The sequence below is a fragment of the Condylura cristata genome, unplaced genomic scaffold (genome assembly GCF_000260355.1).
Source record: "Condylura cristata isolate star-nosed mole 26May11 unplaced genomic scaffold, ConCri1.0 scaffold00024, whole genome shotgun sequence".
In the NCBI taxonomy this organism is placed as follows: Eukaryota; Metazoa; Chordata; class Mammalia; order Eulipotyphla; family Talpidae; genus Condylura; species Condylura cristata.
Window position 1 is genome coordinate 29,782,659 of NW_004567125.1, and position 26,961 is coordinate 29,809,619.

At 49.9% G+C, this 26,961-nt stretch overlaps 1 protein-coding gene across 1 annotated transcript; it reads right to left on the reverse strand.

The window, feature by feature from the left end:
• Window positions 1-6: 6 nt before the first annotated feature.
• On the reverse strand, window positions 7-26,960 carry UPF1 (UPF1 regulator of nonsense transcripts homolog (yeast); the record flags this gene model as incomplete). Its single annotated transcript, XM_004688169.2, has 24 exons — window positions 7-565; window positions 1,045-1,167; window positions 1,434-1,651; window positions 1,772-1,933; window positions 3,065-3,146; window positions 3,652-3,826; window positions 4,748-4,890; window positions 5,263-5,419; window positions 5,667-5,784; window positions 7,725-7,938; window positions 8,298-8,441; window positions 8,856-8,970; window positions 9,040-9,204; window positions 9,485-9,603; window positions 9,704-9,863; window positions 9,953-10,061; window positions 11,186-11,284; window positions 11,461-11,545; window positions 12,056-12,217; window positions 13,175-13,355; window positions 13,677-13,844; window positions 15,909-15,998; window positions 17,261-17,403; window positions 26,922-26,960. Coding segments are annotated over 23 exons (3,168 nt in total), but the record flags the coding sequence as incomplete, so codon positions are not given.
• Window position 26,961: the final 1 nt, after the last annotated feature.

Genomic DNA, 26,961 nt, shown 5'->3' on the forward strand with positions numbered 1-26,961 from the left:
AAAAAAAAAAAAAAAAAAAGAACAAAACAAAAAAAGCCCAAACACCGTATTTTCTTTAAATGAAAACCCTCTCAGAACACAGGCAGCAAGGCCATGGCAGTTTCAGCTGCATGGACAGAACTCACACTTCCCGGACTGCCCGGCACAACCGCCTGCAAGGAGCCTGCTCGGCACAGAAACGTGAAGTTTTTCCTGCTAAAACGTAGTCCCCTTTCAATAAAAGAGAAAAAGAAAGAAAAAGAACAGAGGAAAGGGCTACTCTGAGACGAGGGTCTTCCTCCCTCCGCCCCGGTCGCAGGCCCAGGTGTGGACGCGAGCGTGGCCTCCTGAGCGGCTGACGGCGCGGCGGCTCCGCGGGCCCACCCGCCGCGCTCCCGACTCCTTCTCCTCGCCGAGGGCCAGCGTGGGCGCTCGCTCCGTCTCGGGCTCCTCTCCCTCTCCTGTTGCTCACAGTGGTGCTTCAGTTTTAGCAGTGGAAAACAGGTATCCATTTATTTTTATTTTTTATTACCCAGAATAAGATGCTGATGGACTAAGCCACATAGCTTAGCTCTTCTGCCGCCACCTATATGAAGGGGAGGGGAGGTAGGGAAAGGAAGGGCAAGAGGCCATAGATAAGGATGGCAGATGCCTTACACCCCCATCTTAGAAAAACTGTGAGGGGGATCCCAGATCCCTAACTTCATACCAAGGAGGCCAATTCTGGTGCAGCTGTGGTCTTTCTCCCCAAGCAGCACCCATATCCCACTTTCCTTCATGGGAGCCACACCCACACACACTGCTCTGTCACTTCACACAGACAGGAAGGGGTCCCCATGCACCGAGGGACCAAGCACGTCCTACTCACTAACACCAGTGGCTACGGATCCCCTCATTCACCCCTTTCTCAGGAAGCTCTAAGACTCAGGAGAGGGCTGTGACAGGGAGGTTCATATACTCAGCCATTGTACATGAAGATGCAAGGACCCACAGTTCCCGGCACAGGCCAATCCCTCAGTTTCACGACTTTCCAGCTAGAAATGCCCTGGAGGACCCCTTACTTGCCTTCTAGTACTGGGACAGCCCCGTCACTCCACCATGCTGGTATGCCCGCTCTCCCTGGTATGTGGAGTCTTGTGACAGCGCCACGTCAATCTGGGACTTAAACTCATCACCAAGGTAGCTGTCCTAGAAGACAGGGCAGGAGATGGATACTCACAAGTCAGAGCATGCATCCTGAGAACCTGCTCATGCCCACTCTCTCACCAGCACAAGAACAATTTGGAATCCCAGTCTAATTGGCAGGGGACCCACACTGATTACCAAACCAGAGAGACACAAAACTGCCCCGAACAGTGTGGTGATGGAATGCTGTAGACCAAATGGATCTGTGTTAAGGAAGTGTTCATGCAGGAGGCTGTGCTAAGGTCTCTGGAGTATGGCAGCTGACTCACCTGGGATAACTCAGGCTGGGAGAGGCCTGGTTGGCTCATCTGCGAGGGCTGGCTCATGGAGATGTACCCTTGTGTGAGCGCTCCCTGTGAGAAGGGCTGAGATACCACGTCCTGGCTGGCCTGGCTGTTGGGCAGATTTGTCTGACTAGGCCCAGGAAGCCCAAAGCGGTTCTTCTGACGGCCCCCACGACCAGTCTTGCCTTTTGGGGTACCCCGGCCTGAAAGACAAATAGTTTAGGGCTCTGTGAAGGAGGGCTGAGCCTCCCAGATAGTCTGCTCAAAACCCTACGTGAACTCCAGGCAACACACTCTCCCAGTACCACATTGCTGGCACGCACCTGCAGCAGGCCCATTGGCTTGTCCAAAGTAGCCCGGTGGTGGCATAGGTGGCATCACCAGGTTGAATGGGATGGGAATGTTCATGGCAGCCACGTGGCTGGGGCCGGCACTGATCATGCCAATCTGGTCATGGGTTTGGAAGTACATGTTTGAAGGCCGGCCTGTAAGACAAGGTGGGCACGGGCATGTTACCTATCCCACTCCAACAAACCTGTCGCCAGCCCTCCATGAACTGGTCTACCCACACAGGCACATCTGTTGCACTTGTCAGTGCTTGGCCTGCCTACGTCTCTCGGTGCTAGTCCTACAGCAAAGTCACCTGCTACAGATCTGCAACTCTACCCCATTTCAACAGTCCCCCTGGCCTGCAGATATCTTACAAATAAAAAATCTCCACACTACACTTCCCATAACCAAAAAGGGGTCCTTTTATGGCACATTTTATATTCCCATTACACCCCAGCACGCAGCAAGAAGCCAGGCAATATATTAGCTCCAGAGAGCAACTAACTCTGGGAAGAGGCAAAGCTCCATGGTGGAGGGATGACCCAACCCACAGAGATGCCCCGGGGTTTGGGGAGCCAAGAGCTCTGGTGAGCCGTGGCCCTGGCGGCTGACCCTGTAAACCCAGGGAAGTCAGGCCCGAATAACTCAGCCACACACAGAATGAGAGCTGTTATTCTGGAACACAATCCTTGATCTGAGCCTGGAGCAAGAATGGGGGAGACCCGAGAGAGGGCTGGCCAAGGCATAAGGAAGTGAGTGCACCTGCCCTCAGGATGGAGCACAAGACAAAAGCCAAAGCATAATGTGGCATATGACAGGAGTTCCCTCTGAGGGGCTCAGGCCAGGGCCCAGGAGACAAAGGGGAAGCATGTATAGACTGCTGAGGCAGAAGGCAGTATCCAGACAGCAGAGCAAGCTAAGCCTTGGGGTAGAGACCTACAGGTAATCTGAGGTTAGGAAGCCAGTGACAGCGTCAGGAGAGCAGCTCCTGAAAAGCAGTGGTGAGGCTTCCTGAGGAGGGCGCGCAGGGCAAGCACAGGCTACAGGGTATAAAAAAAGATTTGACACCACTACAAGCAGAACTGCATTGAAACTATTTCTACAACTTATTTCTAGAAACAGAGACCAACTTGTTTTTTCAGAAAAAGAAATTGGGTACACTTGTCGCTAGGCTTTTTTTTTTTGTGAACAGACGCTGGGGAGGTCACCAGGAGTGACAAGCAGGATGCAGCAGGCATGGGAACAGTCAACATCCACGGGTGGCCAGGTCCCCCCCAGACACTCACCCTGGCTGCTGCGGTCATAGACTGAGCCTGGGATGATAGCCTCCCGGGCATCATACATGGCTGTTGTCATGAAGCGGGCTCCCTGCAGAGAGTTTGGGTAGGTGAGGAATTTACCACCTAGATGCAGAACTTTCCAAAGACCTAGTGGCTGCATGAAGGCCAGTTGACCCTCCCTCTCCACCACGGATGATGAAAAGTCCATCTCTGACATTGGTTCCGAACCGTGACACCCCCTAAGCCACCAAAGCACCAGGTTTCCAAAGTTTCCTAACTGCCATGTGTGACTTACTCCCAGACAGCAACTAAAAGCATCCGCGGTGCAAAGGTTCTGGGGGACAGGCCTGAACCACTGCTCCCGTGCACGCTGCATCCCCATGGCACTAGCTTGGGGAGTAAGGGGTCTTGGCACTGTCTTCCACCCCTCCTGTCTGAGAGATAGGGCTTACCTAAGGAAGAGACTCCTAGTGCCAAGGCCCGTGAATCCCTGCCCCCAACCCCACCCCCCAATGGTACTGAGCCTGGGAACAGGTGCAGGACCACAGGCTGCTGAGTGGGGTCAGGGTGGCTCTTTCCCCAAAAGTACTTACAGGATTGATAGTGTTGACCAGCTTCCGGGGCTTGCTGAACTGCATAAGGCTCTCTCGCAAGTTGTTCAGGGGCCCCTCCACAAGGACTTTCTGCTCTTTATAGTAGTTCAACAGGTGGTTCCACAAGGGCTGCTTGGACAAGGCCTTTGGGTTGCCCACAATGATGACCCCGTATCTGCAAGCATGACACAGATGTGGTGTTCAGATGCCGCGTATACCGTCTCAGATCCAGCACCCCTCGTAACACAGAAACTCTTGGGGCTCTGGACTCCCTCACCCTTCCTGCCTAGAGCCCATTATACAATTCACTGAGTGATGGACATGCTGCTGGCGTGTGACCACAACTGGAGTCTTCCTCATAAACTGTTAACAATACACTTGGGAATATTTGGGGAGGCATTCTTGAATGGCCTGGATGTCAAAACACTATCGTGGGCAGAGCTCAGGGACAAACCTGTTTGTCTATATAGTCACAAGTCAATCTCCGCGGGTCCCTAGCAGGCTTCATCAACCACCAAGCTGTGTTTGGGAACCCCCCCAATGTTGCCCAGCAAGTTAAGAGTGCCACATAAAAGAAGTCACACCATGGCAGAGGGTACCCACAGTGAGCTGAGCCTGTTACAGGGCTTACCTAAGGAAGATAACAGATAACAGCTGGCGGAGGGGCTGTTATCTAGTTCTGCAAAGAACAGCGGGGTTACTCTGCTCTAAGTCCTCTGCTAGCTACCACCACCATTTCAGAAAAGCTGAATCCACGGAGATAACCAAACCAGGATCAAACAATTCAACAGGGAAATACCCCACAGGACATGAATATCCAAATACTACCCAAGACAAAAGCCATGGAATTAGCAGGAGTGGAGACAAAGGTGCCTGGAAGCAGTGGTTTCTAAATCATTGTTGGAAGCCCTCAGGCCCCGCTGTGATAAAGTATCTTCACACCCAGTGCCATCAGCACAATGCAAGGTTGGGACTCAAGGATTTTTAACAAGAAAACTAGGTAATGCCAGACCCCGAGGGAAGGTTCCTCAATATTCCATGGCAGGACCGGCATCTGCCACCACTAAGGCCCAGCAGGCTTGAGGCATGTTCATACCGCGCTCTAGTCAGGGCCACGTTCAGCCGCCTAGGATCATTTAGAAACCCAATGCCTTGGTGCTCGTTGGCCCGCACACAGGAGAGGATGATGAAGTCCTTCTCGCGCCCCTGGAAGGCATCCACGCTGGCAATCTCTACCTCCTAAAAGGAGCACAGGGTCATGTCAACATGTAGGCTGCCCTCAGGCCAACTGCATGAGATCTGTGAGCTGCACCAATCCTACATGGGGCCAACTGCTCATGTGCCCCCAAGGCAGGGCAGCCAAGAGTGGCCCGAGGCCCCTTTCCCGACCCTGCAGCCTGTGTCCACCCACACTTAGGCTTCCTAACTGACACCCACCCTCCAACACCTCCTCCCCCAGCTCACGCTAACACAGAACCCACTGGATTATACCCTGCTCTCCAATGGCTCCCTCCTGCCCACCTTCTAAACCTGCAAGCCCCAGGCTCTATCCTGGGGCTCCCGACACCCTATGCACCCCTGACCTGGTGCAAAGCAGCCCAGCTTACTCACTTGGTAAAGCTTGGTGTGCAGGGAGCCACTGAACTGCATGTACTGCACCAAGTAGGAGCGCTGGCCCTCATAGGGAGTGATGATGCCAATCTGGTCTGGCTTAGCCCCTGCCTTCAGCAGCTTCGTGGTGATTTTCTCCACATTTGCAGCTTCCGTCCTAAAAGACCAAGCTTTCAACTTATGATATCTCCTGTTTGCTCCCCCAAGACTTGAGGGTGAAAGCCAAGAGGCCTGGGCAGCTCCATACTTAACAAGGGGCATGAGGGACAAAAGGCTGACTCAACAAAAAGCATACATTGAAAAAACAAGTGGCAATGCCCTTGGGTTAAGCGTCTGAACAGAATGGTGGTGAGGAGTCGTCTCAGTGGACCTGCAGAAGCCTGCAGATACCAGGAATTATTTACCTGTTCAGGTAGGAGGTGCCTGAGCTAGCAATCTCCTCCTGGCCCTGGGTCACATAGAAGAACATGGGCTTATCAGGCTGGGGCCACTGGAAGTCAAAGCCCTTCTTCACTCGATCCGCTGTCACCAGAGAAAGAGAAAAAGCAACACCTCAAGTTAGAGAAAAGTGGAGAATGCCATAGTAGGTCTCAGGCAGAGGCCAAGCACAGGAAGTAACAGGCTCTGGAGGGAGACCGAGGTCTGCAGGGCCTAACGGAGGACTCTGGGTCCCTCTTTTCCCAAAGTGCCAAGGCCTTAAGGGCACAGAGCTGGTGTACTTGCTGAAAAGAACCCACCGGGAAAAACCTTTTTCACCGTCTTGCAGTCTGTTTGCCTTTTTCTACAGAAGCTTCTAGAAGAGAAGATTTATTTCAGAACTGGGGTACAGGCCAGAAGTGTAGGAGTGGTGACCAGATTCAGAGGTCTGCCATGCCAAGTGGGTCACCTCCCTAGCTGGGGATTAAACTCACAGTGAAGCAGCTGCACTGCACCACCAAGGAGAGCCCTCTAGAAACAATTCTGTGCCTTAAAGCATCCACAAGTTCTTACACCTAGCAGTGTAAGGACTCATTCTGGCTGTTTTTTTTTGAAGACTTAATTTAGTTATGCACACAAGAATTGGTGTATAGGCAAGGTGAGAGGATCCACCAGAGACAGAGTAAGGAACAAAACAGGCAGGTAGACTGAAAAACACTGCTGGGGGAGCAGCAGGCGGCTCAGGAGAGGTCTGCTATGCATGCTCACTGGATGCGATCCACATACCAGGTTCTAATGGTACCACCCACGGACCCCAGGCCCTACATCACAGGGCCGATGCCCTGGAAGGCCGATGCCCTGGAAAAGCAGGGCAGCCAGAGGCTGAGCCAGTTGTCAAGAAAAGCCTCCCAACAGGGGTCAAACTCATCAATCGGGCTCCTAGCTAGACCTGGCCTTTTTTCTGCCAGCCAGAGGACCAGCTGCTCACAGTGCTACTGGGACAGCAAGAACAGGACAATTCCCAATACCCCACTGTGCAGATGCAAGAACCTATCAAGTGGAATGAAACAAGGCTAAAAGGTGGGCTGCTGACGTGATGAGACACCAAATCAGTAGTTCTACTAATCGCTGAAAAGTTCCAGAAGCTAATGTGTCCATGGATATTCACTGCTTTTCAAAAACTAAAAGTTTGAGACATTAATTCATTAAAAAAAATTACATATTAACTTAATGGTTTTTTTTAAATAAAAAAAAAAAAAGCCACATTTCCTGCGAAAGTAGAAATTTACTGATTTTTTGCAACCTGGTTCTCTATTTGGCTCAGTCAGATCTCACTGGTCTCCTGTGGGCTACGGTTATGGGCCAGGAGTCAGACTTCAGGGAGGCGTGTGACTGGAGAAGGGAAGTGTTTTATAACTTCCCACGGTGGTGGAATTTCTCCAGATTCTATAGGTTAGATGGGAAGTTGCCCCACAGGTCACTGGTAACAGCATTTCTACTCTGTCCTGTGTTCTGGGTAGCCTAGGACCGAGGTGACTTTGTAACCCTCCACGCTGCCTGCCAGGGTAGAAGTACCTGCTCGAACACACCACGGGGCAAGACTCTTCAGACACCTGTTATCTCACAATCTCATCAGAAAGTCATTTGATTTTGGAAAGATCTGGTAATTCCAAAACTCTCCAGCCCACCACACAAGGTGAAGGAAACGCATGCTCCCCACTCCACTGCTCAGGCCATGGTGTGAAAGCACCCAACAGTAATGACAGTCATCCAGTGGTAGCAGCTTCATTACCATCGGCATGATCGTCAGCACAGAGAAAGGGTGCATGGCCCCTGTGCATCACCGTGACAGTTCAGCCTTATTTCACCCACAGTCCCTGCTTTGAGAAGCACCAAAAGTGGTGGGACTGCGGGCAGCCAGTTCCCTGTTTCCTGCTCGTGTGTGATGAGCTCAGAGGTGAAATCATGAGGATTTTCTGAGGCTACCCCCCCACCCCCGCCCAATCCCGACAAGTGGCTGGCACTATCCTTTGGCTAGGCCTCACCTGCAGTGACGCCATTCTGCAAAGAGCCCTCATAGAAGATGTTGGAGGGGAAGGCGCTAAGTGCAGGATGCATCCGGTACTGGACCTGCAGGCGGATGGGACGGATGCCCAGCACCACCAGGCGCTCAAACAATGACTGGGAGAGCCCAGCCTTGGCTGCCTTCTTGCACATCACCACAGGGCCCAGCTGGCAGTGGTCGCCCACGAGGATCAGCTGTAGAAAGAGATCCAACAGGAGAGCAGTTCAACAACATAGCCTAGACATCCACCCACAGGAACAAGACCGTGGGTCCACGTAACCAAATGGGCATGGAAATTCAACAGGATACTAGGTGGGGTACAAGAGCCATCCACCACAGGTCTACTCAGGACCCACCTGGAAAGACTGTACAGGAGACTGGTGAGAACTCTCCCCTTCAGAGATCACCAACCCCCACACCCCCAACTCAGGGCCTATGGATGGTTCCTCTGCCCTCTAAGGGTGTCACACAGCACTGAAGGAAATTTAAGGAACACATCCCCAGCACTGAAGAACACAGATAGCAAGACTATAGTGTTCACCACGTGGCCTACCTGCTTGGCTCCAAGGACCACAGGGACCATGCACTCTGGTTCAGTGGCCTGGGTGCTTTCATCGATTAAAATAGAGCGGAACTGCATCTTGGCAAGCCTGGGGTCACCGGCACCCACACATGTGCAGCAGATCACATCTGCATTCTGAAGGAGAGCAAGGTGTCAGGACACAGGCAGACAACGGGTACATTCCCTCACAACCACCACAGGAAACCAGCTGTCCGTCCAGTCCGAGGTGAGCTGAGTGCCTGAGACACTCTCTGAGGGGCAATGCCGCGCATGGAGTCTTGCAGGAGCTTAAGTAGGAGGGCATGATCCCACCCTCCTCCAGCATGAAGGGGGGTCTACACTCACACAGCGAAGTGGAAACTGCCTCTAAAATCGTGGTTTAAGCACGAAGATCTCTCTGACTGGGCAGCCACAGAAAAAGCAGATGAAGGGACACCAGTTAAGTTCTCTCAAAAGCAAGCTACAGATGCCACTGTGTGCCTAACACATTCAGAGAGAGTCTCCATCGGAGGCAACAGGCCAAATCAAAGGCAGGTGGTTCCTCCTCACCATGAGCAGCTCCCTCTCAGCAGTGCGCTTTAGGGCCCGGTAACGTTTTTCATCTGCAGACGACAGCTCCCCAGTCTCATCCTTCAGCTGCTGCAGCTTCTGAAGCTCTGGCATGCTGGAAGCACAGTGCCATCAGTGGGCGCAGGGGCATGGGCACAGGAGACTCACAATGCCCAACACCCACCTGTCCATGTTCCTGATCTGGTTGTGCAGAGCCAGGAAGGATACTGGGGAGTCGATGGCCTCACGGCTCTTAGCACACAGCCGCACAACTTTGAGTCCAGTTTGGTGAATCTTCTCAGTCAGCTGATCCACAGCTATGTTACTGGGAGCACACACGAGTACAGGCCTGCAACACATAGCCACCATCAGTGCAGGAAATGCCGAGACTCACAGCAGCAAAGCATGATGATGCTGATCCGTGGCTGGTTCCACTGTCACCCTCTGTCCTACTGCTCTCCTGTTGGCACAGCAAAGGCCCAAGCAGGCCAACAACCTGGGTCATGTCCACCCAGTGATACCTGCCCCAGAGCAGTAGGCTTGCTTGTTAGAAGCAACCACAGGCTAATCAAAATCAAACAATGTAAAAAGCAGCCCCAGGCCACCAGTCCTGAGCAGACCAGTCCTACCCGTTGCCTTGCCGAGCCAGGTGGTAGACGATGGTAGCTGAGGTCACTGTCTTCCCCGTGCCAGGAGGGCCCTGGATCAGGCTTAGTGGTCTCTGCAGCACAGTCTTCACGGCATAAACCTGCAGGCAGAGTGTTGTTAGGAGCACAGATGCCCCAGGGCAGTCACCTGCCAGGCTCTGCAAGTCAACCCCAACTCTCCACCCTAGGATGGGCAGCAACCTGGGAGTGGTTGAGGTCAGGGAGACCTTGCGCAGTAAAGCGCTTCGGCAGCTGGCACTTAATGATCACATCCTCCACCTCGTGGCCAAGCAGCTTGTGGTAGATGTAGCCTGACACAGAGGTCTCGTCCACAGCAAACGTTTTCAATGCACTCTGCATCCTGTAAGACAAGTTGCGGGTCAGTCCTGAGCAGGGAATAGTCATCTTAAGAGACAGCTGGTGATTCTAAGACAGTGGTACCCAGCGTACCTATCAAATGAGGTCGACTTCCACACGAAATCCACCTGGAAGTTGTGCGTCACCTCCACAGGAGCGCCCACACTGCTCCGAAGCTCAATGGCAATCTCATCGCCATAATCTGTGCCCTGAGTTAAGTTTCATTCTTGTCAAAGTCAGCTCTACAGGCCCCTACTCTGTGCCATGAGAACCCATCACACTTCTGGGGCAGAGTCTGGAGTAGCCTGGCAAAGCACCTCTGATCTGTTTTATACAAACAGGCACCCTCCATGGGTGCAATGGGTTAAAGTGCAGCACTATGAAGCTATCTGTAGCCACTGTGCTACAACTCAATCCCCAGCCAGGGAGCTGGCCCACATGGTGTGGCAGACCTCTCCTGACCCACCCGCTGCAGTGTATTTCAGTACATCTGCCTGTTCTGCTCCCCACTGTCTCTGGTGAATCCTCTCACCCCCTGCACCTCTGGCCTGCACCCCAGTTCTTGTAAGCACAGATAAACAACAGCAAAACCAAAAAAAGCACCAGAGAACTGAAGAAAAAAGGCCCAGCAACAAACACAACTCAAAGCACACACCAGACACTCCAGCTAAAGCTGTCTTATGTGATACCCTTTCTTTCATCAGAATCCCAAAACTGGTCTCTGAGGGGTTCTGGATTGTCTGTGTTCAAGATAAGCTTGACAGAGACCCAAATGGAGGGCTGCTCCAGAACCCTCAGGAAAGAGACTCCAGGCCAACCTACTCAGCCTTACGGTGCCATCCTGCTCCAGGCTACCCTTCAAAATTCCCTCCCACATGCTCCCCACCCAACGTACTCTACAGCACCTGAGCCATAAGCTGTGGCTCTGCGTGGATGGTCCAGCACCACAGCCATAAGCTGGACCATCCACACTGCAGCCATGTACATGGTGCATGACCAAAAGCAGATACATAGTCCCAGAGGCCCAAGCATCAGCTTCCAGGGAAGGGTTTTCAGAACCAAACCCAGCTTCCAAGAGTAGAAGCTGTTCCCTGTCTGTACACACACAAGCGCCCCCCGCCCGCCCCCGGCCCAAACATACAACCTCATCTACCACAAAGGGCAGAGAAAGAGGCCTTTTATATACATTAAAACCTCTTTATGGCAACATCCTGGGACTTTCCTAAAAGTAGAGTACACTCCTTCCAGCCCAAGATTCTGGCACAGCCATGGCCACCCTCTCCCCAATCTCATGTCACTCACCTCCCCACCACACACAAAGGATACTATCAGGGACCTTGATGACATGGCCGATCCCTTTCCACAGGGGCGCCAGGTCCCCTTTGTAACGCAAACAGATCTCATCCCCCTGCATGAGTCGCATGTCTTACATGGAAAAGAACAAAAAAAGCAGTGTTTTCACATGTGTGAAGCTGTCACCACAAATTCAAATTAAGGGACACTTTACAAGGGTGAAACTAGGAATTTTATGCTACTATGGTCACAAATATTTTAAAACTTAAAATCACCTCTTAACCAAATTATGACTAAATCCTCATTACCAGAGTCAGTCTTGGGCAAAGTGAAGTAGGCGATTCTCTTCTTGTTAAGGCCCAGGTCCCACCTGACCGTGATGTTATCTTGAGTCTGAGCACATGGAAAACAAGAGCCCTGTTAGCCTGCCACAGACCCGGGCCTGGACTCCACGTGCCTGGGTTTCCATGGGCTTGTGCCCCAGAGTGACCTCTGAGTTGCAATGGTGCGAGCAGCACCCAACAGCCTGAAATGCCAACGAGGCACATCAAGAGAGAAGTTGTTAGCACTCCCAGAACCCATTCGATGTCTGTGGTGGAGGCAGCTTCTCTGTGGGCCTTGGAGCAGGGAGAAGAAGTTGGCAGCAGGACCTGGCCCACGGTGTTGAGTGCCACTTTCCAGGCCCTCAGTGTGCTGCAGGCTCCTCAGGTTTGACTCGTAGCTGTGGGCAAAGGCTGCAAACCCAACTGAGGGCTTCTGGTGGATTTAAATTTTAGCTCTGAGCGAGAGGGGATCTGCCCTCAGGTTACATGGCTCAGCCTCAGAGCCTGTGGAGAGCTGCACTTCCCAACCCCAGAAGAGACGCCCACCATGTTACAACACGGCCTTCTGCACACACATCACCTGGGACTCCTTCAGTTTCTTGTCATAGTCGGCCTCCAGCTTGACCAGTGGCCCAAAGATGTTCTGGTACTGGTAAGCATCCTCATAGCGTAACAGCACATGCTGTGGCTCCTCATCTACTCCTGGCTTCTCCAGGTCCTCCAAGGTGGCTGAGGGGTTCTCCTGGAAGGCAAGAAGGCCACATCATGTTCTCCCCGTTTTCAGCAGCTTATATGGCCAAGGAAAACTGTCATCTTAGAGAAGCAGTCAATGCAGAGCTCACAGAGAATGGCGCTGGCCCTCAGATGACCCCCGGGTACACAGTCAGGCACATCTATACCATCAACGGCTGCATTATCAACAAACGCTTAGTGTGTGGCCTGGAAAAGAACACTGCTCTCAGGCCACCAGAAAGACCACTGCTGTCTCTGAGATGTGTAAACACAAGGAGGGTAGGAGTGGTGGGTCTACCTGCTGTTTCTTCCTGCCCCTATTGCAAGTTCAAGGGTGACCACCTTTTCCTGGCAGGAGAGAACACGATCTGGGTTATGTGGGCAAAAACAAAAATGAGGGAAAAAAAATAAAAAACATCTGGTGGCAGACTGAGAATCCAAGTGGAAAGGTTCTCTACTAGACAATGCTTGAAAAATATCTGACTTGCACTGAAAGCGAAAATAAAGTCATACTTATGGATTCTGATTATATGGATGCCCAATGAAAACACCCAGTCTAATTATTACAACTATTGGGAAATCTGAATAGGCAACACCCCAAAGGGCTTTCATGAAGAAATGGGTGCAGATCCCCACGGGTCTGCTCAGCAGGGCAGGAACTCTACTGTCTGACCCCCCTCCTTCACTCATCACCTGCTCTGAGCCCCATTTTAAATTTCTGACCTTTGGATCTGATCCCTTGCCAGAGAGCACCAGCCTGCCTCGCTGCCACCCAGCTCAGTCACAGCTGGGCCCCGGCATACTCATTCCTGTCTGTCTACCCACAGTCACCCACTTCCCTCACCCAAGCAGAAAAAAAAACTCCAGCTGTAGTTTCCCTTCTCTCTGCCTGGGGCCACTGGAAGGAGAGTTCCTTCCAGAACCTGTTTGTGAACTCTGGTTCCCAGAGCCCATGCTGAGGCTTCACCTTCCAGAGTTCCTCCAGTTTATTGATCTGCTGCGCTGTGATCTGCCGGGCCCGCAGCTGCTCCTGCTCCGATGGTATCTTCACCAGCCAGGACAGGAAGCAGCGGTCCTGGATCAGCGGCTGCCACTGTGAACTGTCCCAGTTGATGTCCTTGAGGCTGCTCTGACTGGCACAAGGCTGCCTACAGAGCAAGGGCAAGGGCTGTGAGATGGGGTAAAGGAGGTCTCTGAAGATAGGGCAAGGGCACCCGTGAGATCAGCCTCTACCCCAGGGCTTGCCTTCCTCCCAGCCTCAATCCCCATTCTACCATGATCTTATCACTTATAATCCACTGGTGATAAAAGTCCATCTTCCCACACACTTGAGCACTGAGCTCTTACAATTCAACATACATTGCTTTCATAGAATTGTTTTTATGATTCCACCAGAACACACTCCAGAGTTTCCCAACACCCTTACCTCTCTTTTGAGCCAACCCCCCCCCCCAGCAGGGCACCCCCACCTGCACAGCAGCACCACCACTGAGTCAGCCTTGGCGGGAATGAAGCCCAGCAGGAATACATTGCGGCATCCGCAGTTGTAACACTCCAGGACCGTCTCCCCCAGGGGCCCATCCTTGTGCAGCGTCACCTCTTTGCATTTTGCCCTCACGAGGTGATTTACAATGTGGCTGAAACCAGGAAATGATAAATAGTTAACACCCAAAGTTTGGCTTTTCACCACTTCCAATTTTCGGGCCCCTGTCAAAGTTCCGGTACCGTTCACGGTCCATTAGCAGAGGCGGTCACACCTCATCCATCTGGTGTCCCGGGGGTTGGCCCGCCCCTGAGTTGGCTCCCCACTGAATGCAAGAATCAATCTGACTCGAACCATCTTAAGGAAATCTTTTCTAACACATTTCACATAGTTCCTGCTTCTCCCCCACCCCCACCCCCCACTTCCTGCTTTCTTCAATCCAACTCCTGAACCTACCCAAATCTGTGACTGGAGTCCAAACTGTTGTCCTGGGAAGGTAAGAAGCCAGGGCAGGCGCTAGCCCTCTCATAGCTCCTTTGTACTTTCAGAGTCACTGTTGGGGGGGCCCCCAGAGCCTCCTCCAGGAGCAATGCCCCTCCTAATGTACTACAGGTCAGGAAACCTGATAAACAACAATTTAGAAACTCAAGGACAGCAGGACATACTGAGACCAGCCATCTTGGAAATTTCCTTGCTACCACAAGGATCCTGTCAAGTCCCCTGGCCACTAAACTCTACTCTCTGTCCAGTCAGTCCTGTAGGGACCCACAAAGTGCAGGTGCTGCCTCAGACACTCCCAGACTTCCTTGTTGCTTCCCTCACCTCCCAACCAACACCCCTGTGTGTTGCAAACTTCAGTTCAGACCCAACATTCTAACCCTCTCTGGCTTCACAAAATCAAGACAGGTTTCCACCCATCCAGTATTATTCTGGGCACCCCAAAGCCCCCCAATGTACTCCTGGAGCTACTACAGTGCAATTTTACCAGTATCTGCCATCTCCCCTCATCTTTTCTGTGCCCATCTCATCCTGCTGCACTGAAGTTCCCTGAAGGCAGTCCTTTTGATCATCTGGACTTTCATGAAACTCAAAATGCCGGTGAATTTGAGCTGTTTTTCCTTAGAGGCCCTTTGCTCGCTCCCCTGACCTTGGCTCTGCTGACCGGAAGGAGGGGTTGCCAGCTAAGACAAGTTTTATTTAATTGCTTTTCTGGCAGGAGAGGGACTAATGCAAAAAACACTGACACTTAAATTAACCAGGATATTCTGAAAGTGGGACATGATTCATTGGTGACCCTCAAGATGCTTTTCCTTTCAAATCTTTTAAAAAGCATCAGCCTCTGTTCTTGCTTGCTCACAACCCCCAATTCACAACATTAACTCCAAGGTGACATGAGATCTGACCACTGTGTCCTTGGGTGGTTGAGATGTTGAGGCTGGGCCTGCAGCTGCTATAAGACGCGGGAAGGTTGGGGAGTTCTGTGCAAGTAAGTCTGCTGCTGACTTACTTTTTCTCTGGAACATCAACCTCGGAAAACAATTTTACTTTCTGCTGGCTACCTGGAACACTGCCCCATGAGACCCCCATAGTCATGGAGCAAGCTGGAGGTAGAGCCCACTTTTCAAGCTAGACACAGGGGCTCCGTTCTCAACTTAAGCGCCAGCACAAGGCTGTCTCACCCCAACACAAAACACAGAACGAGAGCGAGGGACCCCATCACAGCTGCTGCTGATCAACAGCAGGAAGGGAAGCCCAGAGCTGACGGTCAAGTGAACTTAATTTAATCCGATGATTCAGGATCTGGCCCGTATTAGCCTCAGGACTGCTCCAATGAGCTCGGGCCAGAGGGAGCCTTCTCAGGAAGCAGCCCCCACAGATGCCCGTTACTGTCTTGGGAACATCCTCCCCAGGCACCCAGTAATGAAGATAAGCGGGCATGCCAGGACTCATCTTGCAAAAAATATAAATAAAAACTGGAGACAAGAATTAAGTCAACCCTACTTGCATAATAAAAAGAACCACAGAGAATAAATCAAGGGTAAATACATTAAGGCATTCACACACCACCATCTGTTTCAAGTTAAACCAGGCACAGAGGAGGGAGAAACCAGGTTTGTTAGCGTGATTTTATATTGTGCTTCACTTCAACATTTCCATAATTTACACACAAACCCCGCACAACACTGATTAAAGACACATGCGTGGTGAGATTATCTACCTGCCAGAAGTATTTCCACGTCCGTTGCAGAACCATTTCTTGCTGGTATTACAGTAAACCACGCAAGCAGGATCATGTATTCCACAGTAACTAAAAAAGTCAAAACATCAACAGTTAAAACTGGAAGGGTGCGCTCTGGTTTTAATTTGGCAGGATATAAAATTCTTTCCTCTTACAACATTTTTAAGTTTTTCATTAAACACATACTCAAATTCAACGATCTCACCAACAAAATCCAATCAGTCAACTGCAAAGGCTCCTTCCCCTAGAAAGCAAGGAGGGGGCAGGAGTGCTGTGAAGAAAGCCCTTCCAGGTAGGGGCAAGAGTCATATCAGTGCACCAGCATCAAAGGCCAACTACTCAAGGACCCTAATTATTCCCCTTGACCTTAAAGTTTCAGGAATCAAGTATAGGCAGGGAAAACAGCAGCATTCCCAGCGATGGCTTGGGAAAAGGAACTAGAGCATGTGTGCTCCCGCTCCAGCAGAGGGCGCCCTGCTCCCAGGAACAGGTAGTTCAGAATCAGTGGCTTAGGATATGGGGGCGGAGGAGTTCGGTTTCCAAGAAGCAGCCAGCCCCAGAGCCCCAGCCTCCTAAAACCCACACAGCAAAAACAAATACCACTCTCCAGTCACTGTATGTGAAGCGCAGAATCAACCTCAAATCAGAAAATGCTGCAGCCCACACCCACACTGAGAGATGAGGAGTATGTATCAACCACTTCCAGTTCCGGGATTTCACCCTGGCAGTTCAGGGTAACATTAACACAAGTTACTAGCATGTAAATAAAATCATCTGGAAGTTAGAGTGAGCCCACAGCCAAAATGAAGTCTCCCCACAAAGCAGGGGAAGGGTGACTCTGTCCTGGTGGGTAGGAACCCAGACTCGGGAGGACAGGTGCCCTATGCAAGTCTTTGATCTCAATTTCAAGTGCATGTAACAAAAAATATGAAAAGAAATCAGTTCACACATAAAGGATGGGGATTACTCCAGATGATAACCCCAAACTACCCAAGGACTTACTCATTCCATTTTTCCATCTTGAACACATGAGGAAGACAGGAATCTTGAAGAATCTTGTGGTTATTCTTTGTACAAGACACCTCAACAGTTCTGTGTACCCTAGCACAGGTGCTCCCCAATGGATGAGTTCAGTGAGGGGGCAAAGCTTGAAAGAGTTAGGATGTTGGAGGGTGCTAAGCCCTCTCCTGCCTCACATAGGGACACCTGCATGCACCTATACCCAAGCTAAAGTCAGTGCCACCAGCATAGCGTCACCGTGCATGCTCTCACATGGGCTTCAGTAACGGCAGCAAACACAGAAAGGGCTGCACGCTACTGTGGGCACTCACCTGCAGGCATGTACAGGGAGATCCTTTGTGTAATATGTGTCTTCCTCATCTTCTTCAAAGTTCAACTCAGCCAACAACTGGCTTGTCTTGGCCACACTGTCATCCACGGCCCCATTCTGCAGGATGCCCTCTGGTCCGCCCACCTACAGCACAAGGGAAGGGTCACTGCAAGAGGCTGCAGCTGCAGGGCCTCATTCTAGGTACATGGCTTCTCTCAAATGAGCAGCCATTCAACCCTCCCATGAAGCCTCTACTTTGAGACAGTTCAGCTTCTTCTGATTCAACTTTGCACACACTCCCCCGCCCCATCAAACCTACCCAACTCAGGGCCCTCCTGGTGGCACAACAGGTTAAAGCACAGCACTATGAAGCTATCGCGGCCACCACAGCAAGAGTTCGATCCCTGGCCAGGGAGGTGACTCACATGGCGTGGCAGACCTTTCCTGACTCGCCTGCTGCTCCCCTCAGCAGTGTTTTTCAGTACACCTGCCTGTTCTACTTCCCACTCTGTCTCTGGTGAGTGTTCTCATCCCCCCACCAGGGGCCTATACCCCAGTTCTTATGCATAAATAAATAAATAAATCTTTAAAAAGAAAAAAAAAAACCTATCCAACCCAAGCCACAGGTCATATACCCTATACATCACATCGAAGCCTAACTAGTCATGAAGCCATGGTCATAACAGGGAGGCAAAAAAGCTAGATGACTTTTCATAACCAGTTAACTGGGCCAGAGACAGGCATTTTTGCCCAGTAGGAGGGCCTTCCCTGAGTGCATACCAGCTAAGGTAGTGTCCCTCAGCCCTGAAGAGGGGACAGCTCCCTCCTCAGTAACCAAACTCCCCCCACTACAGTGTCCCTCTAGAGGAAACCTGTTCTGAAATGAAATAGGAAATGAATGTGAAGATGATCTTCCAATCAGGCCACCATCCTACCAATCAATGGTATGTCACAATAGCATACACATACACAGGCAACATTAAGGAATGGACCCTGAATGCACCAGTGCTCCTGCTGACCACACAGCCAGATTACAAAGGAAAATCTGGGAAACTGTGTCAGATGGCAGTCAGCACCCCATTATCTCACCACAGATCCCTGTACACTGTAGGTAAGATGGCCCTCACAGGGTCCCTGCTACCCAGAGTCAGGAAGGGCACTCAGACCGCTCCCCTGAGCCCACAGTGCCTAAGGGGCTCTCCAATTCAGACAGTGGCCCCTGTAAAGGCACATGGCCCCTAGGGGTGTACTTAAGTCCAAAGGTATTTCGGTGTGGTCAGAACAACTGTCTGTGATGTCTCACCCAGATGGGAGTCCGTTCAGTGGCTACACCCCTTTCAGACTTGTTCCACGTTATTAGTAAGAAGACTCTTGTTCTCAAAAAAAAAAAAAAAAAAAAAAAGGCTCTTTAAAAGAAGAGAAAATCGAAATCAACTTTTGGCCTTCGATGCAAAGTTGACAGCGCGACATCACCAGACACTACTGTGCCTCCTGATCCTCGTGGTAAAATATGCACAAAATTTTAGCACTTTACCTAGGTTTCAGCATGCAGTTCAGCAATCTGAAGTACATCACATTGTTGTGCATCCATCATCACCCTCCATCTGCAGAATTTCTGATCTTCCTAAACTGAAGCTCTGTCCCCACTGAACAGTCACTCCCACATGCTACGCCCCTTTCTGCCGATAAATTTGACTCTTCTCAGGCCCTGACCTGAGCGGGATCACATGCTATGTAGCCTTGTGTGTCTAGCTTCTCATTCAGCATGTTTTCAAGGTTCATCCATGTTGTAGCCCTGTCAAAGCGTACTTGCTTTTTAAACACTGAGTATCTCTCCACTGTGTATGGACCACATTGCATTTATCACCCATTAATGGACATGGTTGCTTCCACCTTTTGGAGACTCTAAAGAACACTGACAACAGTACAAATAACTCTTTGAAACCCCACTCTCAATTCTGTAAAACATGTAAGACCTATGTAGATGTGGAATTGCTAATACTATGGTGATTCTATGGTAAGTATTTCAGGAAACACCCCCCAGACTGTTTTTAAGGTGGCTATGCCATCTTCCATTCCACCTGCAGAGCATCATGGTTCTCTGCATATCCTCAGAACATTTAGATGTCTATTCACTTGTCCATTTTTAATAAGTCTTTGACTTTTTTGTTGTCGGTTATGCTTTGTTTGAGATCTGATAGTTGGCCATCACCTCTCCCCTGGGCACTGATTTCACCTCAGGGACACATGGGCTGGTACACTTATAAGCTACAGTGTTCTAGAAGAGAGGCAGCCTGCAGGCCAGACCTCTCAAGACCTGAGGTGGTATCTATGTCTTTAAATGGTTGAATTAAATACCAAGAAAATCCTCAATTTTATTCTTTGTCCCACAAGACCTGTATTATTTACTATTCATCTCCTTAAGAAAATATTTGTGACCCTCCCTGGTGGTGCAACGGTTTAGGAAGCAGTTACAAGCTTGCTGCAGCCGCTTCAGTGCTCAAGTGGAGGTGATCCACATGGCGCAGCAGACCTCTCCTATCTCGCCCGCTGCCCCCCCTCAACGGTGTACTTCAGTCAGTTTGCCTGTTCTGCTCCCCTACTCTGTCTCTGGAAATCCTCTCACCCCCATGCCTCTAGCCTGTATACCCCAGTTCTTGTATACATAAATAAATGAATCTCAAAAAGAAAAGATTTGCTGATTCTTAATTTAGAATGCCCAAGAATTCTGGTCTTGTCAAGTTGCATAGCTTTTACCTGTAAAGAAATATCCTTGGTAATATATGAATCTTTTCTTTCCTGTGATATCAAAGTCACTATGACAGTGAAACAGAAACTGGCATACCCCATAGTGCCCTCCCTTCCACACAGAGTCCTCCTTTCCACAGAGGACAGAGGGCTCAGCAGGCACATGAGACTCCTAGTGGGCTGACCAGCACACAGGACTTGCTCTGCACTGTACCCAGCAGGCTTTACAGAGACTGCACATCAGTCACTCTCTAGAGACAAGAGACAGACAGAGAGAGGCAGGGGGGCAGGATAGGCAACTCTCTCAAGCCACTAAGGTGAGCAGGCTGGCAGCCAGCAGTCTTTCCAGTCACCCATCTGGGAAGCTCAGTACTTCCCCCACCATGTGTGTAGGTACCTACACACACACTAAAATATGCACACACAGGTGCTCATCGTGGCCACACTCGTGCTGATTATAATATGGCCACTACACAAAGAGACTTCTACAGCTGGGTTGTTAGGTCTCCTCTCCTCTCTGGTAGGTTTTTTGATAAACATTAACTTCAAAAATGCATGTGACCATAGCAACTATAAATAAGTTAAGGCACTTATGAGTGGCTGGTACAGAGAAGCCCAGAACCATGCCAGGTGACTGGGTGGGATAAGACCAGTACTGGACTCAAGTACTTGGGGTTACCACCCCCAGGCACAGTTCCCAACAGTTTGCCAATGCATCCATCTACAACTGAGCCACATTCTATGAGCCCTGAGTTGATCAAGGCCTGCAGGGTTCTCTAACCAAGGGTAATTTGTAAAACACACTACAGATCCACTGGCATGTCAGAGCAGTGAGAGGCACATCATGTCATGCCCAGAGTAAAGGTATGTGTACTCTAACATCACCCCTCAATGTGTTGGAGAAAATGTTCAGGCAGACAGACTCATACTCCAAACTTGTAAGTATCCCACCACTCAGGATAAAAGGAACTTTTCTGCCTCTCAGTCTCCAAGTTTGTCAGTGCCTCCAGGGTCTTTGCACACCTGTCATGGGACCTCTGCATAACTGGTTCCCTCCTGACCCCTTCAGGTCTTGGGTCACAAAGTGCCTCCCAGGGAGGCCTCCCCAAACCCACTTGAGGCCCCAAAGGGGCCCCTGGTCCTTGCCATGACACCAACACAGTATTTTGCCCACTCAGGGGCCCTCATAGTGCCAGCTGAATGGAGGCATATTGCCTCAGACACAAAAAGGCTGAGATGAGACAGTGACTCATCTGGAGTCTTTGATGCAAAATTTAAACACAACAAAGAATGGGAAACTGCCTTCCCCTTAGGGTAGCTTCCTGGTCCTGAAGAGGCACTAGGGGAACAGGCTACTAGAGGGTCTGGCTCCCCTAACCTTTGAAAAAGCTCCACACCTACAGATAATGGTCATCCCACACCTTTATCTCCCAGAGCCTCCAGTCACTCACCTTTCACAAGTTGCCTGTCTCCTTGGTCTGCACGCACAACTTACCCACACATCCACACATGCACATACATGTTCCACACATGCCACATGCATCTACCAATGCATATACTTGTATTCCCTGGCCAGTTTCTGAATTCAGGTCCCAGGAAGGGACTATTCCATATAATCATGCTACAAGCTCTGTGCTGAGGATCTTAATTTGATGTAATACTGCCACTCACATACACAGCAGTTTCCTATGTCCTGCCAATGTCTTTTATTTTTTTAATTCCAAGATCCAGGAAACGAATGCAGTTATTTGTAGTGTCTCTTAGTGTCCTTTATTTAATCGTTTTGTTTGAACCATGTGAAACTGCTGAGATTCACTGATTTTTGACCTACAAAGGTGACAACTTTACAAAGTCCCACTCCAGAAGAGTAATCCCTGGGTCAGCCTTCCATATTTGTTCTAGATAGAAAGCACACCGCCTCCAACCCTTTCCTGAATCTTTCTCTAGTCAGTGTGCATAAGCCTATCCTCAAACTTCCTTTCAGTGAGTCAAAGGCAATCCCAGCGCACCACAGGTCAACTGGCCCTGACTGCCCCATCCTTGGGACCAGCGCTCTCCAGGGACTGATAGAAACCACCCAGACCTGCAGGGAGAAGCCAGCCATTGACTGGACTCCTCAGCTATGACATGACCTGAGTAACATAGAAAAAAAGGGTAGTGGTGTATGAAGCAGGGGCAGAGGCACAGCAAGCATGTTCGTGCTGGACACAGGATCTGACCAAGATGGGATGGCCTCTTCTGAAGAGTACAGGGGGAATTCACATTAGGTGACCCCAGAAATCGCTGGTGGTTTTTTGTCTCAGGCAGCACACAGCTCTGAGGGGAGATGCCCTTTATATTTCTGGACTGCACACATAACATTGTGGGTCAGACAACTGAGTACCGCTAACTCACATAGCCCCACCTCAGCAGCAGGGTACAAAGACTTACTGGAATGCTTTCAAACATATTAGCAAAGAGGGGAGGAAGCTGTTCAAATTGCTGAAGGGAAAAAGGGGAGAGTCTGCTATGCTTAGATGCTAGGGAACTTATAAACATTTCACACAACTGGGCACTGAGGTGGCCACCTGGACTCCCTGTCAGCTCTGTGCAATAGAAGCTGATCAAGGCTCTAAATGCCAACCCCGCATACCTTGAATACCCTCAGTCAGGAGGATCTGAGCAGCCCCAAGTATGGATGACTACCATTTTGCCAGGTGATACAAGAGTCCTACATGTTATTTCATTCAGCTTTTAGTACTAAGCTGCTCCATAAAGGATGGGGGGCTGGGGAATAATAATAATGAACAACTATATACCAGAGACATTTTACAGGGGTGGAGTGGAGAATTAGATCAAAAATGGGGGTGGGGAGTGCATGGGACTATGGTGATGGCACACGGGTGAATTGGTGATGGGAAATCCACGGGGATTACAACTGAGATGGAAAATGAGATAAACTATTCTAAAAAAATTTTTGAGGAAAAAAACCCTGAGCTGCTCCAACATATGAGTAAGTGATATCTATGTGATTGTTCTGGTAGTAGTTTCACTGAGATACAACTAACCTATGACAAATGGCACATGATTAAAATGTGTAATTTTATAAGTTGACATATCAACGCAATCAATCAAGATAACGAACACATTCATCACCCCAAGTCTCCGGTGCCCTTTGTCACCCTCTCCCTCCTTCCTGTCCTCTAAAACTAACACGAACAAATGAGCTTCTTATCACTATGTGCTAACCAGCAATTCTGAGAGGTTCACAAGAGTGGAATCTTGTATTTTGTGTGTGTGTATGAGAGCTTCTTTCACTGGGTGTAATCTGAAATACATATGTACCAGTATGCGAAAAGCTTGCTCCAGTTTTTTGTTAGGCAGCATTCCCAACTCTTACATTTTCACCATAATTGCAAAGTAGTAGGTACATTCAAGAGTAAATATCCCAACCAAACAGATCAAAAGGTTTGTAACATCAGTTATTATGCAAAGGACTTCCTGGAAAGTTCCCTTTCCCAGCCCTTTGGAGCACATGGGGAAAGGGTCAGATACACAAATGTAAACTGTCCCTTTATCTTAAGGACACCGGGCAGGGCTTAGTCAGCAGTTTTTGCCCAGGATCTCTAGGGCATTAATCAATATAGTTTCATTTCATAAGCAAGAATCAGTTTCACTTCATAAACAAGAAAACCCAGAATCATCACAGAAACAATGCCAAGTTCAGCCCCCCACAATCCTTCTCTCACCTTTGTTTGCATATTCTGCCTCAACACACTTTCAGGTAAAATGCCTGTGCACACAGGCCACTTAGCAAAACAGCTCCTCCAGAGGCATGCACATACACACTCCACCTCCCAGCAAACTCACTGGAACATCCACACAGAAACTTAGTACCAACACTCACACTAGTACTGTTCACAATAACTAAAAGTAGAAACAACTCAAATATCTAAGGCACAAAAGTAGATAAATGTAATGTGGTCCATCCATATTGTAGAGTATCACTCAGTCAGAAAAAGGGATGGAGTGAACTTGCTGTAACATAGATAAATATCAAAAAACACACTGTGAAAGAAGTCTGACACAGAAGCCCACGATTACGTTGGCATTGCCACTCAACAGAAAGCTCAGTAGTTGGGATCTGAATAGGGAAACCAAAGGGCCCATAGCAACAGGGTTTCATTTTGGGGGGTTAAAAATGTCCTAAAGTGGGCTGTGGTATTAACTGTACTAAAGTGACTAAACTGTACACTGTAAGTGGGTGAATGTGATGGCATGTAAAGTCTATCTTTAAAAAAAAAAAAAAAAAAGGTAATGTCAGGGCCCTGGTGGTGCAAGGGATTAAAGTGCAGCACTTTGAAACTATCTGCAGCATGAGTCCGATCCCTGGCCTTGGAGGTGACCCACATGGCATGGCAGACCTCTCTTTTCTGCCCACTGCTCCCCTCAGCAGTGTATTTCAATACATCTGCCTGTTCTGCTCCCAGCTCTGTCTCTGGTGAATCTCTCACCCGCTGCACCTCTGGCCTGTACCCCAGTTCTTGTATGCATAAATAAATAAATCTTAAAATCCCACCGTACATAGGTTATAGAGCCAATACCTGAGAACAAACAAGGAAAATCTTTTCAGATGTGGCAGACAGTCAAAGCCAACAACTGGTACACAAGGAAACCAACTTTTTTCCCCACTTTCCGACTGGATTCAGACTTCCCTGTTCCCAAAAATTCTTATTTTAGCAGAAAAAGATAGCATCCCTTCCCCAAATTCAAATGTAAGGCTACAGGTGGGTAGGTCATCACAGTTAAAAGTGGGCAAGGACAAGCCCTTCTGACATCATCTGATATCATGAGTTCCACAGCAAGGTTTACTCTCTAGAACATTTTAATGTTCTATTTTGTACAGTTTAGTGTTAAGGCACAGGAAAATTGATTATTTGAACTGAAAGAGGACACGCCCTGCAATTACTAAACACACATAGAACATAAGGAACAAATCTAGAACTCCAGGCTGCCCCAGGTTTGCTGCTTTATATAGGCTAGAGTTAAAAGGAATTTGCAATAAAACCATTACCTTTCACAACCCTGAGCTGCCATTAAGCATGGCAAACAGCACTACCTAGCAATTCTTATGCTCAGCCTTCTGGACACACTGGACATGAGTCATACACAACACTGAAGAGTACATTTACATACCTAGATTTAAAATTAACTGAAAGAAAAAGGCTAACCCCATTTTACAGCTGTGGAAACAGAGAGGCCCCACAGATATGGAACTACAGGTGTTCATTCATTTCTCTAGGCAACCTCCCCTACCTCTCTCACCACAGGTAAACAGAACTGAAAAACCTGCACACCTGTTCTCCTAGCGCTCCACCCATCAAGTTTCTATTTTTGTGGAATCTGGGGTTAGATGAGTCAAATGTTTTCTGCTTCTATTAGGGGCTGAAAGAAAAGTCCAAGTGGGTGGTCTACCCACGGGGAATGACTCAACCGACAAGAAAGGAAGCCCCCTCCCCCAGGACAGGGTCTGAGCTCATGCTAGCTAAGGGTGGGTGGCTCTCCTAGTCCTGGTAATGGGTCCTCATGCCAGGGGACACCTGTGGCAAGGTAAGCCTACAGCTCCTCACTGGCCAAAAATTCAGGAAAATAAACCTGCGGGAGATGCCACGTACAGGGAAATTTAGTTGCACTGCAATCTGAGACCCAGAAGATGATGGAGACATTCCGTGGGGCTGCAGCCAGCACCCCTCCTACCTGGGAAAGGTACCCAGGTCAGAAAGTGTGTGCATAATACTTCTCACAACTCAAAACTCAAGTTTTAAATACTCAAATAACCTCCACTAAATGTTCCCGTTAAAAATAAAGTTTACAGTATAGGAGACCAATTTTCATAAAAGCCACTCTCACTGACCTATCAGTGGGCAGACTCAAGCCCAACTTTCCCAAGGCAGTGCTGTAGGTTACATAACAAGACAGTTTCAGCAACAGGCAACGCAGGGAGGAAAAGCAAAATACAACCTGACTTCTGAATCATCTTAATAGCTAGGGAGTGTGGGGTTCTCAACTGTAAGCAAAATTCTGATTTTCCTTCAGGACCCAGACCCCTTCACTGGCCACCATCCCTGTGCTCAGGAAATTTAGAGCAGGCGGCTAGGTTGGAGGGACGGTAGGAGGGTTGCCCAGATGGCTGCCACCACAGGTGGGGAGCTGGGGTAGAACAGCCGGATCTGTCAAGAGGATCAGGCAGATCACCCCTGGACCTTTAGCAGGGCACAGACTCAAGTGAAGGGGAACTCTGGGCAGTTCACTGTCCCCCACCCCCACCCCAACCACACACACACCAGGCTGAGACGAACCTCAGACATGCCAGACAGAAGTGGAGGCAAGTCACCTGGTCTGAACAGATCACCCAGAGCAGTACTAGGAGCAGGTCTGCCTATGGTCGGCCAGAGAGCAGAAACCACGACAGGTTCCTCTGGACCGCGCTGGAATGGGGGACCCGAGACAGGTCAGTCCCCGACTGGAGAGAGTAGGGGAGTCAGACCAAGTCATACCCTGTCGAAGTAGGGAGCCAAGCAGGACAGGTCGGTTTGGACCAGCTGAATGGGGGGGGGGGCATGAACAGATCACTACTGACCAGCCAGAGTTGGGGAGCCAGGGTAGGTCACTCCGAATCCCGCCAAAAGGGGAGCCGGGTAGGCTGCCGGGTCAGAATCCAAGACCTGGGGCAGGTCCCCGGGCCAGCAGGTGTGGGGGACCAGGGAACAGTTGTCGGTCAGGGAGGTGGAACTAGGCAAGTGTCCGAGCCTTGCTGAAGTGGCTAAAAGGGAGAATCCAGGCAGGTTCCCGGCTTGAGTGGGGGTGCCCGGCAAGTCCCCGGGCCGATAAGAGTGGGGGCCCACCGGCTTCCGGCGCCGCCATGTGCCTCTCACCTGCGCGTCGAGCTGTCCGGCCGCAGCGCCCGCGCCGGCG